Raw genomic sequence first — 16413 nt, 5'->3', positions numbered from 1 at the left:
ATCATACCGATTCTAGTATTTAGTTTCTAGTGTCCAGTGACAGGGAATACAATTGACCCAGCCTCAGACAAGCGTAACACTGTGCTGCCACCCCAAACAGACAGAGTTGCATTTGCAAGAATGACAGAAGAGGTTACATGTCGTTGAGTAAACCAGAAACACAGCTGGGTCAAAAAAGATAACAAGCATCATCTCTAACCACTTGTTATGTCTGCCCTGAAGGTATGAAGAAAAACAAAAACCCTTTCCCAACCTGACATGTCTTCACATTCAGCGGGTTCTTTTGAAAGCAAAAGCATCTCCACCCGTCTCCCAGATCAGGTTTCTCTGTCAGTTCAGACTGAGGGAACACATCCTATCATTAACTCACATTAAATCACCGGCACAATGTCCCAGAACCAGAGCACTGCTTTAAAAATAGACACACGCTTCGAAAAGATTGCGCACTCTTGTTGGTGTCTTTACACTCGGTTGTAACTGATAACTGTCTTAACAGCTTGATCTGAATGTCACAGAATGAGGAGAGGAGGAAGGCAGGAGGAAGGGATCGTTTCGGACGTTGCCCTTTTCTGCATTCCACACCCACCTCCTCTTCACCAGTCAGCGACATGGTCTAAAACAGCACGGCTTTTCACCCGTCATGCCGCATCGCAGCCGTGGACAGTGAAAATGGCATCCTGGAATTTGTGGCGACAGTGGAGATTAATGGTCGACAACATAGAGAGATGGAGAGAGAAAGATAGAGAGAGAGAGAGAGAGAGAGAGAGAGAGAGAGAGAGAGAGAGAGAGAGAGAGAGAGAGAGAGAGAGAGAGAGAGAGAGAGAGAGAGAGAGAGAGAGAGAGAGAGAGAGAGAGAGAGAGAGAGAGAGAGAGAGAGAGAGAGAGAGAGAGAGAGAGAGAGAGAGAGAGAGAGAGAGAGAGAGAGAGAGAGAGAGAGAGAAGACGCCCATAAATCACAAAACAGTTCAGCCCACTCAAAGGTTTTTGTCAACTAAATGTATTTAAATTATTTTAAACGATTTATACTAGATTATATTCACAAAATTCAAGCAAAAGAACAGCTTGAGGAACCCTGAAGCCTTGCACACCACACAAATCTATGGTGTTACAATATCTGCCCAGGAAACAGAATAAATAGTATTGAACATGATTCATTTTTTACATACAATTATGTATAATTCTAATCGGTATATACACAAATCATTCTCTTTATACTCTTATATGAATTTAATACTTTGCTAAAGGCATGCACAAACAATCTCAGCCTTCATAAACTGTAGGCACTGATCTGATGTAGTCGTGTGTGAAAAATAATAATATAAAAAACTGTTTTCTATTCATATTTAGTTAGGCATGAGGCAAAGTCCAGGAATATTATACCAACTCCTTAACCATTAGATATTGAGAAATACCTTACATCTCAGTTGTAAATTCATAAAACCTTACAGGAGGGCCCACTCTGTCTAACTATTGATACATAAAAAAAAACAAAAAACATGAAAAATTAGTCTTGACCAAGCAAATCAAAGTTAAATGTGCTAACAAAAATAATAAATGAATGAAAATCAACAAATTGCAATTTATTATATTGTTGTCAATCAGCCTTGTGAATTTAATATTGCCTCCTAACAAATCATGACATGATGTTTGTGCAGTGAATAGCTTGTGTGATCCAGTGCAGTTTAAACGGCTTTGAAAGCAACAGCTGCATATTGTGCTGAGTTTCCCTTTCACAACAAAGGTTATAGACTCTTTTGGCACAATCCTCCCTCTCATATAATATATTCTATACATATTTTTACCCTAAATTACTCTTTGGCAATTTCTCCAGCAAAATGAACACACACACACACACACACACACACACACACACACACACACAAATGTTAAACTCAAATATTAGCTGTAAAATATAAATAACTTAAATTTCAGAATATTATTTTACATCAATATTAATGGCTCCCAATTTGAATTCAGATAACCTTGAGTAATGAATGAGTCAAAAGTCCAAGCTTTCAGTATATGGAATCCTTCCTACATTAAAATAAAAGGATATAGGCATGCAGTAAGTGCTCGCGGTTGACTGAGCTGATATTGCCTGTTGCATTCATCTGGATCGTGTCGCATTCACGCGGCCGCACGGCTCTATAGCAGTTCTTCGTAGAAAAGTAAATAAGCTTGAGAGTTCAGCACTCTGGACTCCGGTACAGTCTGTACGTTGGTGTCGCTAACATACACCCACTGGCCTTGTGGGGCTGAACTGGCCTCTCTGGAACCTAAAAAACATACAGAGATGTTGGTATTCAGAGGAACACAAAGTGGCTGAGATGAGGCTGAACATCAAAAACACATCCAGATTGCGCTGCTAATGATCAGAGTTATTATTAAACAGTGAAACACAACCAAGTGAAGATAAAAAATAGGCTGTGAATTAAATAAAAAAGAATTCATTGAATTTTTTAATCGCACCTAATATTAAAACTTGTATGTGCATTTAAAAAAAATTAAATATTTTATTAAAAGTTATTTTTTCTTTGATTTATAGCCATTTAACATTATATTTGAAATCAATCATTTAGTCTTTAAGTGCAAATCATCAGATTACCATATTTGTTCATCAGTTTTTGACAATCAATCTCATAATAACCTTTAATTTGAATAGACCCAAACAATCATCACCTGAACCCATTCTAATAAAATGTCACATTTCGAACACAATGTGATACTTCACGAGTTATATACACAACCCTGCAGATTTGACCCTCTTTATTGACTTTTGTCTTTTCTGGTTCTAAAAACGCAAACACAAGAACGACTGGAAAAACAGCATGGAGACACAAGGGCAAAATGTATTTGCCCTGCTGCCTTTCGAAGAATCTTGCACTCTCACCTTGTACCTTCATTACAGCAATTCAGCTTGAATTTGTGCAGTACAACAGTTAACTACCGAGGGTACACGCTCTTTTCTCTCAGCTCTCCGTGGGCTTTTCACTCTCTATTCCAAATGCTGCTGAAAGGCAGGCTCTTTCCTTGAGTATTGAGTAGAGAAGAACGAATCCATATATCGACAACAAAAAAAAAAATCTGATTGGCCTTTACTGAACGAGCTGCATCTTCAAGGTTGTGGTGAATGGGGGACCAATGCCAAGATAAAATCAACCCTTTGTTTACCCACAGGTTATTCAGGCCTTTCAGAACCAGCTGGGAAGAAAACATATTGACGCACACATGGAAACTATAGACTGCCTTGGAGGCATTGTACCTGACTGGTTCCTGCGCTGCTCAGGCTTACGCTGAGGCGTGCGGACCTTCACATAGGCCGCGTAGTGCCCACCTCGCATCGATCCGCTGTGTTCCACAATGCCATACAAGCTGTAAAGCACACGCTCTCCTGACCCGAGGTTCTGCCACACGCATAAATACTAAATTAATACCGCACACGTTATAGAACTGCGCAGATTCATTAATCACTGATCTTTATGTAGAACTCCGATCAGTACCTTACAATTGGCAGAGCAGAAAGGAGCCAGGTCCAGCATAAGGGGAAAGTCCACATGTCTATTAACTTTCCTCAGATTCATCCCGGCCTGCGAAAGTGAAGACAGCTCAATCACTGCATCGGCACACAAAGCAGCACATAACATAACCTTGCTCGGAAAAACATGATCATAGATTTATTTATTTTTTTCTAAAGTATGCTCTGTTAATAGACTCTGAAGATGAAAATGAGCATATCATCAATATAAACTTGACATTGTTTGTCTAATAGTGATGATATTGTTGCACTTGTGTTTAGGTAACAAACTGGCTCAAATGACACAAAAATTTACTTATGCAACACAAATGACGAGTGCAAGTTCTATGAGTGAAATACCTGGTGAAAGCGTTTGAGGTGAAGAGTGACCACCGGAGGAAGCGCAGAGATGAGCATCTGTTTACGGGCACTGGTGTACACTTTCTCAGCCTTCTTATCTGAAACATACATATAAAACAAGTGACAGGCAACAAATGGTGTTAAGGAGAACTACACACTCAAGCTTTTTGACAAATTTACCAGCCATAAATATATCTTACCACCCATAAAGTGTTAATTCTGAATCTTGACTACACCACAGAAAGCATAAGGAGGGAACAAGGCATTTTTTTAATGAATGAATAGGCAGAAATTGATGACAGAAATTGCAATGCTTAACACGATGGCAAGCACATAGTTGGGCCAAAAAAAAAAAAAAAAAAAAAAAAACTTGGAATGTTTAATATTTAAAACAGCTACATTTTAGAGCTTGGGCCCTCATAAATCACAAGCAGAGCCAGTTTCTGAGCATTAATTGTCCATTAATTGCCAGATCAAACTTTGTTTGGCACATGTTTTATGAATATGGCCGAATGTTTGTTTGATATACTGGTGGATAGTATATCTTTACATATATTTCATACACTATATTTCTAAAAAAAAAAATTTTTTTTTTTTTTTTTTAAGTCTCATGCACACCAAGGCTGCATTTATTTGAGCAAAAATACAGTAAAACATTAATATTGTGAAATATTATTACAATTTAAAATAACTTTTCTATTTTACTATATTATAGTATACTATTTTACTAATATGCTGATTTGGTCCTCTAGAATCATTTCTAATTATCATCAATGTTGAAAACAGTTACTATTGCTATGAGAATACACACCACTCCTCTTCATCTGTCTCTGCCTCCATTCAGTGCAGTTTTCACAAAGCAGTTTGTTGTTGCCCATGAGCAGCTCAACAGAGGTGAACTGATGCAGACAGGACTGTACCGAGCACTCTTTAGAGCTGGGGGTGTAGCTGTGACAGAGGGCTTGGAAGGCCCCTTGGTGGTGTTGACGGTCTCTCTCCCGGATTTCAGTTGGTTCCTCTGGGCTGTGGCTGACCGGCAGAGTGTCGGTGGAAGTGTGCACTAGGCCCAGCTTGGACACAGCACTGACAAGCTGCTCTACAGCGCCGCCCTGCTGAGGTCTAATGGGGGCTAAGGGAGTGTGGCTTGTACTCAGGTTAGGTTTTAGACTTGGATTGTGTGCCGTTGTGGTTGCAGTCGTGGTGGTTAAGACTTTATCTGATGTGCTACTATGACCGGATACAGATGGGATTCGAGGAGACCATTCGCTCTCAGAGGCCTCGCTGTCTGCATCATTACTGCTGTCCAGAAGGTTGGAGTCTTTCTCACTGCAGTCTGATTGGCTGCCCATCGTATCCGCCCGGTAACTTGCCAGGCCACGACCAGCCACACAGAGATCCTCCTCTTGTCGGCTAGAAACCGAGTCTGCGCCTCTCTCATCGTGAGAAGTGGATGAATGGCGACCCTGTAGCTTCTGATCACATACACACACATATAAAGTCACATTAAAAACAAGGATGCTAGGAAGCACGTAAATTACCATTCAAACGTTTAGGGTCAGTGCGTTTTTTTTTAAAGACATAATGTTTAATGAGCAAGGATGCATTAAATTGATCAAAAGTGACAGTAAAAATTCTATTTTAAATAAATGCTGTTCTTTTGCTATTCATCAAAGTAAGATAATAATATGAGATGTTTCTTGAGCACCAAATCAGCATATTAGAATGTTTCTGAAGGATCATGTGACACTAAAGACTGCTGAAATATCCGTTTTGCCATCACAGGAATAAATTAAATTAAAAATACATTCAAATGGGAAACAGTTATTTTAAATTACAATATTATTTTACAATATACTTTTTTTTTACTGAAATTCTGATCAAATAAATACAGCCTTGGTGAGCATAAGAGACTTATTTCAAAAACAAAATCTTACAGACTACAAACGTTTGAATGATAGTGTATAAGAACTACGTAATGCTTCTCTTATAATAATGGATCCACCAACCTGTCCGCTCAACCTCCTGCTGTTTCGATTGGCTTGTGAGTGGGCAGCTGACGAGTCATCATGAGAGACCAGACCGTCTTGCTCCCGCCCACTTTTCCCCAGTCTACCAGCGTTTGTGGGCTTAGAGATCTGGGCAAGAAAATAGACAAACCCTCAAAAGAAATACAAGTACAATAAAGAAAGAAAAAAAGGTTTTACAATTGTGGGATGACAAATTAAGGCTGCTCTCACCCTTTCCTCTATGATGGGAAGGGAAATGTCAATGAAGGCTTCCTTTACTGTGGAAATCTAGGAGTGAAGCATATAAACATGTTATATTGTGGTATTCAGAGAGACTCTAAAATGTATCCCATATGATTTGTCTTAAAGCAGTCCCTTTATCACTGTATTATTTAAATAAATACTAGATCTATTAATAAAATAAAAATATTACAAAATATTATAACACACAATGAATATATATAAATAACATACATATACATACATACATGCACATATGTATATTTTATTAATTTATCAATTTTTATATAATCTTTGTATCTGGACATTGTACATTACAAATGAGAAATGCTCACATGTTCACACTCTTCACACATTATTGTGCTGGTTAGCTCTCCGACAAAAATCCGATCTACAAAATTCATTTTCACTCCTTCCTTTCCATAAGCTGTAGAACAAGAAAACAAGCAAAAATTATACACACATACAACCCAAATATGTATATTAAGCAGAACACAAATAACAGATCCTTTTTTAAGTGATAATTTAAATGTAAATTGTGCCATTATTTCTAGAAGCTTGTGAATGCAAGCTGTCACTAGATGGCAATATTGTTCTGAGTGATGTAAAAAGCAGGTGACAGAAGCAGAGGTGGAGCACCCTTCACTTGTCGTTTTGTCTCCTCATCAGCTGTCTTCTCCGTGGGGTTGTTAAAGGCTTTGAGGATGCCTGCTTTAATGCGCTGTCAATGTAAACACAATGTGATGCCACTTTGTTAGATAATGAAGCTCAAACAGTTGCTGTCACAAAAAGCTCCTTTTATAATTTTCAAAATAATAGAGGCACAGTAAAGGCGTTTGTATCTTTTAATAATGAAAAGTTGACATTTCAATTAAATAAAAAAAATAAAATAAAAAACTGTCAACATTTTATTTATGTGTGAAACATGTTCTGTATTTGTCAATCGATCAAATCAAATAAGACATGACCGTTTCCCCCTCAGACTTTAAACCGTTTTACCCTTGAATGTTTTCTTTTTTTTTTTTCTCAGGTTTTTGTTGGAATCGCAAGGCCATGAACACGTGCACATGGTGAAAAGTAAATGTGTGCTTCACATATTTACACAGAACATGCATTGTATATCCCATGTATGTGTGGGCATAAAGACTTTTGAAGGCGAGTGTCACTGTGCTCTTAATGAGAGGTGACATGGTCAGTGACTGTGTTGGTGAGAGAGCTGTTAGAAGACACAGTCACAGTAAAGCACCAATCAATAGATAATTGGCCGTGGTGGCGATGTCTGTGGGGCTCGACCAGTCTCCCCCATTGTCCCGTCCCCACGCTCAGGACTGCCTATTTAGGTCAAAAGCCTGGTTAATCCCCTTCCTTCAGCCAGTCAACCCCCCCAAACCCCCCATCTGTGTCGGACCCCTCTACAACACACACTAATTAATCACACAAACACACATACCCTAAAATAACTAGGCCACCACACACTCTTGAGAAGTTGAGCTCACTTAAACGGCCCCTTTCTTAGCATTTTTATTCAACAACTAATTGGTGATAATTCAATGATGTTAATTAGCATATTGTGAGCAATGATCCTATTGGCTAATCGACATAAATATTGTGGTGTCCATGTTTAGTGACTGGCTTAAGGGGTCTCAGCACTGTTACACCGTAGCTAAGACACGAATCAAAGCATTTTGAAGCTTGCGTCTATAAAACAATCGATCAAAATCACAATGATCTTGATTGTAGCCCCAACTATTTTAGAAATTTACATGATTTTTTTTTTAGCAAAAACTTGAATGAATATTTCACTTTCACATCTTTAGATCCATAAATAAGCACATAACTATATATACAGTACTTTTTTTTTTTTTAAAGAAGTCACCTCACCAGATTATTATCAAAAATACAGTAAAAACTTCAATATTATGAAATATTACAATTTAATTGTTTTCTATTCAAATATATTTTAAAATGTAATTTATGTCTATGAAGGCAAAGCTGAATTTTCAGCATCATTACTCCAGTCTTCCGTGTCACTTCAGAAATCATTCTAATATGCTGATTTGCTGCTCAAGTAACATTTTTAACTATTATCAATGGAAAACGTTGAAAACAGCTGTGCTGCTTGATATTTTGTGGAAACCGTGATACATTTTTTTTGTGACACATTGATTCTTTGATGAACAGACAATTAAGAACAGCATTTATTTGAAATACAGTATGAGTCTTTCATAACATTAAAGAATTTTATACTGTAACATTTGATCAACGTCATGCTTCCTTGCTGAATAAAAGTATTAATTTCTTTCATTAAAATAAATCTTACTGACCCTAAACAAATATAGTGAATGTAACCACTATATATTATGTGCAAAAAACACATCACATTCTACCATTGTAACAACAACTTTTACATTGTAACAACAACTTTTACAATCTAAAACGATATATAATGCTTTTTAAAACAGCAAAAATCACTAAGTAAAAAAAAAAAGAAAAGTTAACTGGTAAGAAGAACACACATTCTCTCATCTGAGATTAATAATTATATTAGCCTACATTTGATGATTACTCTCTTACACAAGGCTCATCCACTCCTGGCAGCAAAATGGAAAAATTTGCATGGCCTTAACATTTATAGATGGAGAATATACTTGTGAAATGTAAGATATGCACTGAGGAAAACACCACATCTCAAATGCATTAAACAGCGCAAGTATCTGTTAGAGCATCTGATGGGGCAACCGTGTTAAACTACAAGCGTTACCTATATCATACAAGTTATTTTGAAGCGCTTAAAATGAAAAAATGAAAATTCTGTCATAAAATACTCACGCTCATGTCGTTCAAAACACTTAAGACCTTTGTTCATCTTCGGAAACACAAATTAAGATATTTTTGATGAAATCCAAGTCTGAGAGCTTTCTGATCTCCTATAAACAGTAAAGCAATTACAACTTTCAAGGCCCAGAAAGGTAGTAAAGATGTCATTAAAATATAAAAAAACTACAGTGGTTCAACATTAACTTTATGAAGTGACTAGAATACTTTTTGTGTGCTTACGGTTTGGAACGAAACGAGGGTGAGTAATGACAGAATTTTCTTTGCACTTCCCATGCAGCAGCTCAATCTGTGTCCTTCGCTATTTTTCAGATGCATTCGTATTATCAAACTACTGTATATTGATATAAACAGTATTGCCTTATCCTATTTTGTTTATATATCAATATAATGTACAAACTCGATATAACGCCCATCACTAATGAGGAACATTTAAACCAGATTGTTTCCTGTGTTCTCCCCCTCTGCAGCCCCAAAGTGTGGAGGGAGGGAGGGAGGGAGGTGGAGACGGACCTACATCACAAAGCCTCAACAAGCAGCTGACTGTTTCCCAGGATGCACAATGAGGCCAGTCGCGCCACTTGCAAGGTTCCTAAGTGGCACAACTGTCCACATTCACAAGTCTGAATGGGCCTGGCTGGCCCTGGGGCTCATCGCCCAATGCTGCACCCGCTTTCTTAGAGCAGTTAGGGCCACTGGTGGGGTTGTGTGGGTCTTGGCCCCTGGCACGTCCGTATTAAGAGACCCACAAGCTGTATCGTTCTACAAGAAGCACCCTATCAATCTACTATGCATCTGCTCACGAGCGGTCAATGTTTCAATGTCAGTATGCAAAAGTAGCCCTTTGCAGTGACTGGTACTGTTTATATATGCACTGAGGAGGACTGAGGGCATAACGCTGAGAACAAGACCCCCTATCGACCTGGTATTAACATCAATTTTTAAGCACTTCAATTGAATCAGGACGACAGTTCTAGAACTTGACCACAATGCACTTGTAGTTTAAATGCTCAATCTTTAAACAGAAGCTATGGACCACCTACTCACTTGTTTTTATATTTAGATCAGCCAAATACCAACTTAAAAAATATATATTTTTTAAATATTTTTTAATACTTTATTTCATTATTATTTTTTTAAATGCATTTTTAAATAATTAATCTGGATATGGAGCAAGGAAAGGATTTTTAACCTTCCCCTCATAGTGAAATCACAAATGGTGAACAGAAGATGATGCACATTTCTGCCAGCTCTAAATGGTCTGATTTTCATACCATGTGTAAGAAAAACTAAATCACACACTCACCTTTGTCTCCTCCACTCTCATAGAGTCCAGGAGGTAGTGCAGCAATTCCTGACTGTCCTGTTGCTGGTAACCCTTAAAGCGAGGGGCCCTGCACACACACACACACAGAGAGGCACAGAATGAGATTTCCTGTCACACAAACACATTCGCACAAGTGTAAATACATCCAAAGGGACAAAAGGAGCCATAGCCACGCAAACACCAATTAGCCACACACAAAAAGCAATCAGCAGCATATAGATGAGTAAAGACGAGAGAAGAATGGACATCATTTTCTCTCAAGGCCTTTTCTCTGCTACATGAGGTCTCTCGACAGGTTTCAGGACCTTAGAGGCAGCTGTTATTTTTCCCTGACAACTTTCATTCACTTTTCATTTCATCATTTAACCAGCTGAGGTCAGTCACACAAATGCAGCCACGCATATACTTTCATATGCAACCAGATATAAAAGTATTCAAAGTATTCATTAACCAGATCTCCGATTCTACTGAATTTCAAGGCAAAAAAGTATTCTCACTAAAATTGAAAAATAAAAATAGAACTAACCAGAAGGTCGCGGGTTCGATTCTCAATATCGGCAGGAAACGACTGAGGTGCCCTAGGCCTTGAACAAGGCACCTAAACCCCAATTGCTCCCCAGGAGCCACAGTGAATGGCTGCCCAATGTAATTCTGCATGTAAATGTTGATCAATGTGATACTGCCTTTAAACAAACCATTTTTAACAAAGATCAGCTGAAAACATAAGCTCTTTCTAAAAAAACATCCTCATAAACCAGTATTTGCCATTAGAGTTCTTTACTGTAATTTCCAGCCAAGATTTTCCGCATATTTTCTAAAACCGACAACAAGAATTTATGGCATTTATGAACAAAAATTTACAGCAGCCTAAATTTCGGAGCATCTCAAAACACTTGCCATATTTTGTTGTCCTTCAAACACATTTAATGCCACATGTTCAAAATAACTGAAATTACAGAACAGAACCAGACAAGACCACCCTAAATATGCCAGACTGGAGGACAGTGGCAAAGTGAGGATGTTTGTCCTTCCTCCCAGCTAACCCAGAGGTAAATCGAATGGAAAAACATCTCTTTAGACTCTCTGTTGGGCAACCCAGGCCAGATGTGGGCCAGCTGTGGAGAACATATGGGCAGATGGAGCCGGCCCTGCATCAACCTGTTGAGCAGTGAGGCTGGATAGCTGGTCAAGATGATGGGAAGGCCATTTGGTCTGGTGATGAACCCAAGGATAAAGGGGCAAGTCAAAGTGTTGGATCAGGTTAGGACGCCTGAGGCTGTCCAGATGCTCAATGCATTTTGCTATTACCTGCTAAGCTTGCAGCACTGTGTGTGTGTGTGTGTGTGTGTGTGTGTGTGTGTGTGTGTGTGTGTGTGTGTGGGCAGGCTAGGTGAATGGCAGGACGAGCAGTACGGATGGTCAGGCAGTCTGGAACGCCTCTACCATGGGCTGATGAGGTCTGACGTTCTGTTTGGATCTGACTGGAGTGTGTTTAAGAGCATCCAGCCACCTGCTTCTAACACAGGTCATGAGCAGGGGGTCTGGACACACAGCCTTCTTCCTCCTCTTTCTCTGTTTCTCTCTGCACCACCATTCTAATACATTAATCTGATAAACTCATTAAGAAAAAAAAAAACATTTTAGTTAAAAAGTTTGGCACATTAAATTAATCGGAAGTAACAAAAAATACTTTTACATTGTTAAATATCATTCTTTTGAACTTTCTATTCATCAAAGAATCCTAAAAGAGTATTTTTCCACAAGAGAATTAAGCAGCACAACTGTTTTCAACATTGATGATGATAAAAAAAAAAATCTGTATATTAGAATGATTTCTGAAGGATCATGTGACACTGAAGACTGGAGTAATGGCTGCTGAGAATTCAGATTTGGCATCACAGGAATAAGTTGTAATAATTTAATAATTATCATCATTTGTAATAATATAATTTGATTTTGAACTCCACTGTTTATGTATATTAGATATTCACTAATATAACTTTTTTTGATTGATACCAATACAGATTATTTTATGTTTAAGTGTCCAAAAACAAATATGCAGAAGCAATTTTAAAATGTCTCTAGATATCTGCATCTGCCAAACAGTAAGCCGAACATGCTGGTATAGCTCAGCATAAGCAGCAGAACAGAGTGAATGTGTTCTGGAGGGAAGCTGACGGGTGAGATGGGCTCCAGTAGGAGAGGTGGGAGAGAGACCGAGAATGTTCTGGAAGCTCATTCCACTGGAAGAGAAGGCTGAAGGAGCCTGTAGCGGTATGCCCAATATGGCCCTGTCACAGACGGACAGCTGTAACCACTAACACAATTAACAGCGGATGAGTTAGTACCAGACGCCAGGCAGCCCCAGCACACATGCACACACAAGCATACTACATCAGTCGAATATAAAACACTCCCATCTTACACTGAACACAAAACATACACAACAAACAGTTCTATGCGACCAATCTGTTCTGATTTTGACAATTGATGAACATAAAATTGATTTAATAAATTCAGGTTTTCCAAGAACATTGGAAACCTGTTTTTTCAAAGAAAAAAATAAAACAGTTGTTGAGGGTATGAACTAAAATGAGAAATAGCTAGTTTTAGCTTATTTTAAATCATTTTAAGCCATCTTGAGGCCCATTTTGACTTTTACAGAAGCCCCCAACCAGCCTCCTGATTGAGAACCAATTAATTATTTGGTAAACAGCCAATAAACTGACAATAACCTGATCATCAACCTTTCTGGGTTTATTTTGTAATAAAAACTGTCTAACGGTACATAATCTCTCACATATAGACAAGAACTAAATGTAAGGAACACGAATTCTGTCGCAGATCATCTAGAAATATAACAAACAAAAGGGAATAAATTAAAAACACAATCTGATTTTCTAGCTCTTTAGAAATAGAGCAAAACTAACGCTAATAAAGGTGAAACCGTTTGAGAAAGCAACCTGTACCCGGCTCAGTTTTGAATCCTATAAAATAAGTAACAATGGAGAGAATTTAAGACATGAAGATCAAAAATCGCAGCCAGTGTGACTAGAGTCTATTATTCCACCACTCACACCCAGAACATCATTAAAAGTGCTGCATTTCAAACCGGTACATGCTTGAATCTCTGCTAACAGACATAAAATAAGTACCATTCCACCTCAACATGAAATATGCAAAGGGTTTGAGAGCTGATTACGATACAAAATTCAAATATAGTTACAGAAAACATAAGATAAGGCCATGATTCAGGCTGGGACCCTCAGTAGCACCAGGAGCAGTGTGTGGTGAGCAGGGAAGGCTGCTCACTGCTCTTTGGACCGCTGTTGGCGCTGGTGCTGCTTATCTGTCCAGCTGGCAGTGTGACCTGGCCCTCGACCAACCATGCCAACAGCACTCAGCTGTGTAACACACACAAACTGACACACACACTACTTGTTCTTCACCCATTTAATGGTTGGTGTTCATCCCACCTTCAAAAATACTGTCCTTTAAAGCACAATGTCTCAAAAGATGCCATTCTGCCACATTGTCCAACATCGCAAATGTACAAGATGGTGTTCAAGATGGCGCAGTAGTTCAAGTACTCCATTAGACCAGCAGCTGTGACCCACAGTTTGCCAGTCAACAAACGCATTAAACAAACAGGATATTTCCTGTCAAGGACATGTTGGAACGCACAAGCGCACACACACATAAACTGTGCAGCACAGAAGGCCTTCACTTGACCCTACGAGCTGCTGCTCTGTAGTGCTGAAAGTGTGTGAATGTGGGTCTGCTGTGCAGAGAGCGAAATTAAAGGTTTATGCGAGGCAGAGAGAATCAGTGTTTTAATGCTTTCACATGTTAGACACCAGACTTGTGTGACTAGAGAGGGTGACAATTTTGCAAAAATTATCATTCTCAACCCCAATAAAGTGTGGATAAATGGGCAATATTTGAGCTTTTGAAATAAATCACATCTGCAGAAACCATATGTACTGTTGTTGAAAAATGTTAGCTGTACCTGCAAAACATAAATATGTAAAAAAAAAAATAATAATAAAAAAAAAGGACAGAACTTTCATGGGGTGTACTTACTTTTTTTTTTCTTTTTCCATACACTACTGTTCAAAAGTTTGGGTTCAGAAAGCAATTAATTATTTTATTTAGCAAGGATTTTAAACAGATTTAATTGATCAAAAGTGACCTGATGGAGTTTTGGTTCCTTGCCACTGTCGTCTTTTTCACCTTTTTCACATTTTTTCACCTTTGTTACCATTGGCTTTCGGCTTGCTTAGTTGGGGACATTAAATTTAACATTTAATTTAATATTCAACAATAATACTGATCTGCCTGCATTGACACCATTATATGAGAACTGAACTGAGCTGGACGACGTCATCACGGTTTTCTCCAGAGTGGAGACCTATACATATAATTGAACTAAATTAATAACTTTTTTTTACAACAAAATGAAATATCACTGAACTTACTTAAGCTGGACTGTGACACTATTTTCTTCTGGAAACAAACTTTTTTGCAGTAAATGATTAGTTTTTTGTTGTACTTTTTCAACATAATTGGGAATTTTGAGTTCTTTGAGACGTCCTGAAGCATCTTGTGCTCAGCTACATTAGCAAAATGCCAATGTCTATATGTTAAAGAAAAAATAGATTTTTTTCATGTGATATACTTACTTTTTCACAGCATTGTACGTGTTTTATGCATTCGTAATGGCTGATGTGATGTGATGTGATGTGTATATGCTCAAATGAATTGGTGTGCTCAAGGCTGAGATGATGCCAGGTGAGCAGGACACACATGTACACATATGCAAACCCACAGGTCTGATAAAGGCACAGTACCTGAGTTAATATCACAGAAGCACCAGAGAGACACCCAACTGCCTGACAGGCTCCTGTCTGAGCCACCCAACCATTCAGCACGTTCAAACAACGTTTAAACAACAGCCAGTGAACCGTTTAGCCAGTACACGCCATAAAAATCAACCCCTGAGAGCAGGGAACCAACCAACCATTTAAGCTCAAAACAGGCTTGAAACTGCGTGGCACACAGTGACAATCAATTATCCACAATTAGATCCACTATCCCACACAGCTTTTTGAGACTTTCATAGTACATATTTACAAATGGCGGCAGTGTAGACATACTTCTGACAAAGCTGGTTGAAAAGGATCTTGGGTGAGACAGGCCCTTTCCCAGGCTCCTTCATACTTTGGAGGAACAGAAACATGGCTGAGGTGAGGGGTTCCGGGCTGGGCAATGTCACAGTTAGTGGCCCCTACAAGAAAGCATAGTAATGATATCACATCTAACATACAAACAGTGAGGTTTTCTGTATATTTAAAAGCTAACATGAATGAGATTATGAGAGAGACGGTTCTAGTCCAGTTCAGTTTAGTTGGAACATACCAAGTTAGTCTCAGCAGAGGGGCAGATCTTCATCTTATGGCCTTTTTCCTTGACGTCTTGAATTAAGTCATTCAGCATGTGAGTCTGGGAGAGATTCTAAACCAAAAGAAACAATGGAAAAAAGTTAGTTATCACACTCTCCGCTTATATATATGTGTGTGTGTGTGTGTGTGTGTGTGTGTGTGTGTGTGTGTGTGTGTGTGTGTGTGTGTGTGTGTGTGTGTGTGTGTGTGTGTGTGTGTGTGTGTGTGTAGACTTCAGATGCAAAAGCCGCTAAACGCCACCTCCGTCAAAAATTAGATTAACGATATGGAGCGAATGCTCTACGCACATAGCATACACTCATCAAATACTTTTGCTTCAAACATGCAAAATCCCAGCCTCAGCCCATTCAGATATACCGGTTCGTTGGCAGAAACCTCTAAAAGCTACTTCCTTTTGCCAGCAAAAGCCTCTAAGTTCACAGAACCAATCAGAAGATGCGAATCGAATCACAATTTCAAGATAAATGATGGCGTGCGTATGAGCTGGCTTTCAATTATCGAACTGCAAGTATTTATCCTGTTTAAAGAGATTTTTGATGTTTTGATTGAACTAAAGATGTTTAGAAATTTAAACAGTTTATACAAGAAATGTACATTTTATGACAATGGATTGTTAAGATTTGACTAACATCAGTTTAACGTTTACTGACTTAATGCACTTCTTAATGC

At 38.5% G+C, this 16413-nt stretch overlaps 1 protein-coding gene across 2 annotated transcripts in view; it reads right to left on the bottom strand.

Moving 5' to 3' along the window:
- Positions 1-975: 975 nt before the first annotated feature.
- The window catches only part of usp45 (ubiquitin specific peptidase 45), a 32146-nt gene continuing 16708 nt past the window's right edge, over positions 976-16413 (bottom strand). Inside the window, exons 7-18 of one of the 2 annotated variants that reach the window (XM_079894739.1) lie at positions 15701-15796; positions 15439-15569; positions 10262-10349; positions 6760-6841; positions 6456-6547; positions 6112-6168; positions 5881-6009; positions 4686-5346; positions 3875-3972; positions 3501-3587; positions 3263-3404; positions 976-2276 (exon numbers count right to left, since the gene is read on the bottom strand). In XM_079894739.1, coding sequence (XP_079750865.1) covers positions 2146-2276; positions 3263-3404; positions 3501-3587; positions 3875-3972; positions 4686-5346; positions 5881-6009; positions 6112-6168; positions 6456-6547; positions 6760-6841; positions 10262-10349; positions 15439-15569; positions 15701-15796 — 1794 coding nt within the window. In that variant the 3' untranslated portion in view covers positions 976-2145. Of the gene's footprint in view, positions 2277-3262; positions 3405-3500; positions 3614-3874; positions 3973-4685; positions 5347-5880; positions 6010-6111; positions 6169-6455; positions 6548-6759; positions 6842-10261; positions 10350-15438; positions 15570-15700; positions 15797-16413 lie in introns of both variants that reach the window. The other variant, XR_013823705.1, reaches the window with a different exon arrangement.

The sequence above is a fragment of the Squalius cephalus genome, assembly GCF_949319135.1.
Source record: "Squalius cephalus genome assembly, chromosome: 15".
In the NCBI taxonomy this organism is placed as follows: Eukaryota; Metazoa; Chordata; class Actinopteri; order Cypriniformes; family Leuciscidae; genus Squalius; species Squalius cephalus.
Note: the sequence above shows the minus strand (reverse complement) of the source record. Positions and strands in the feature narration are given on the sequence as shown.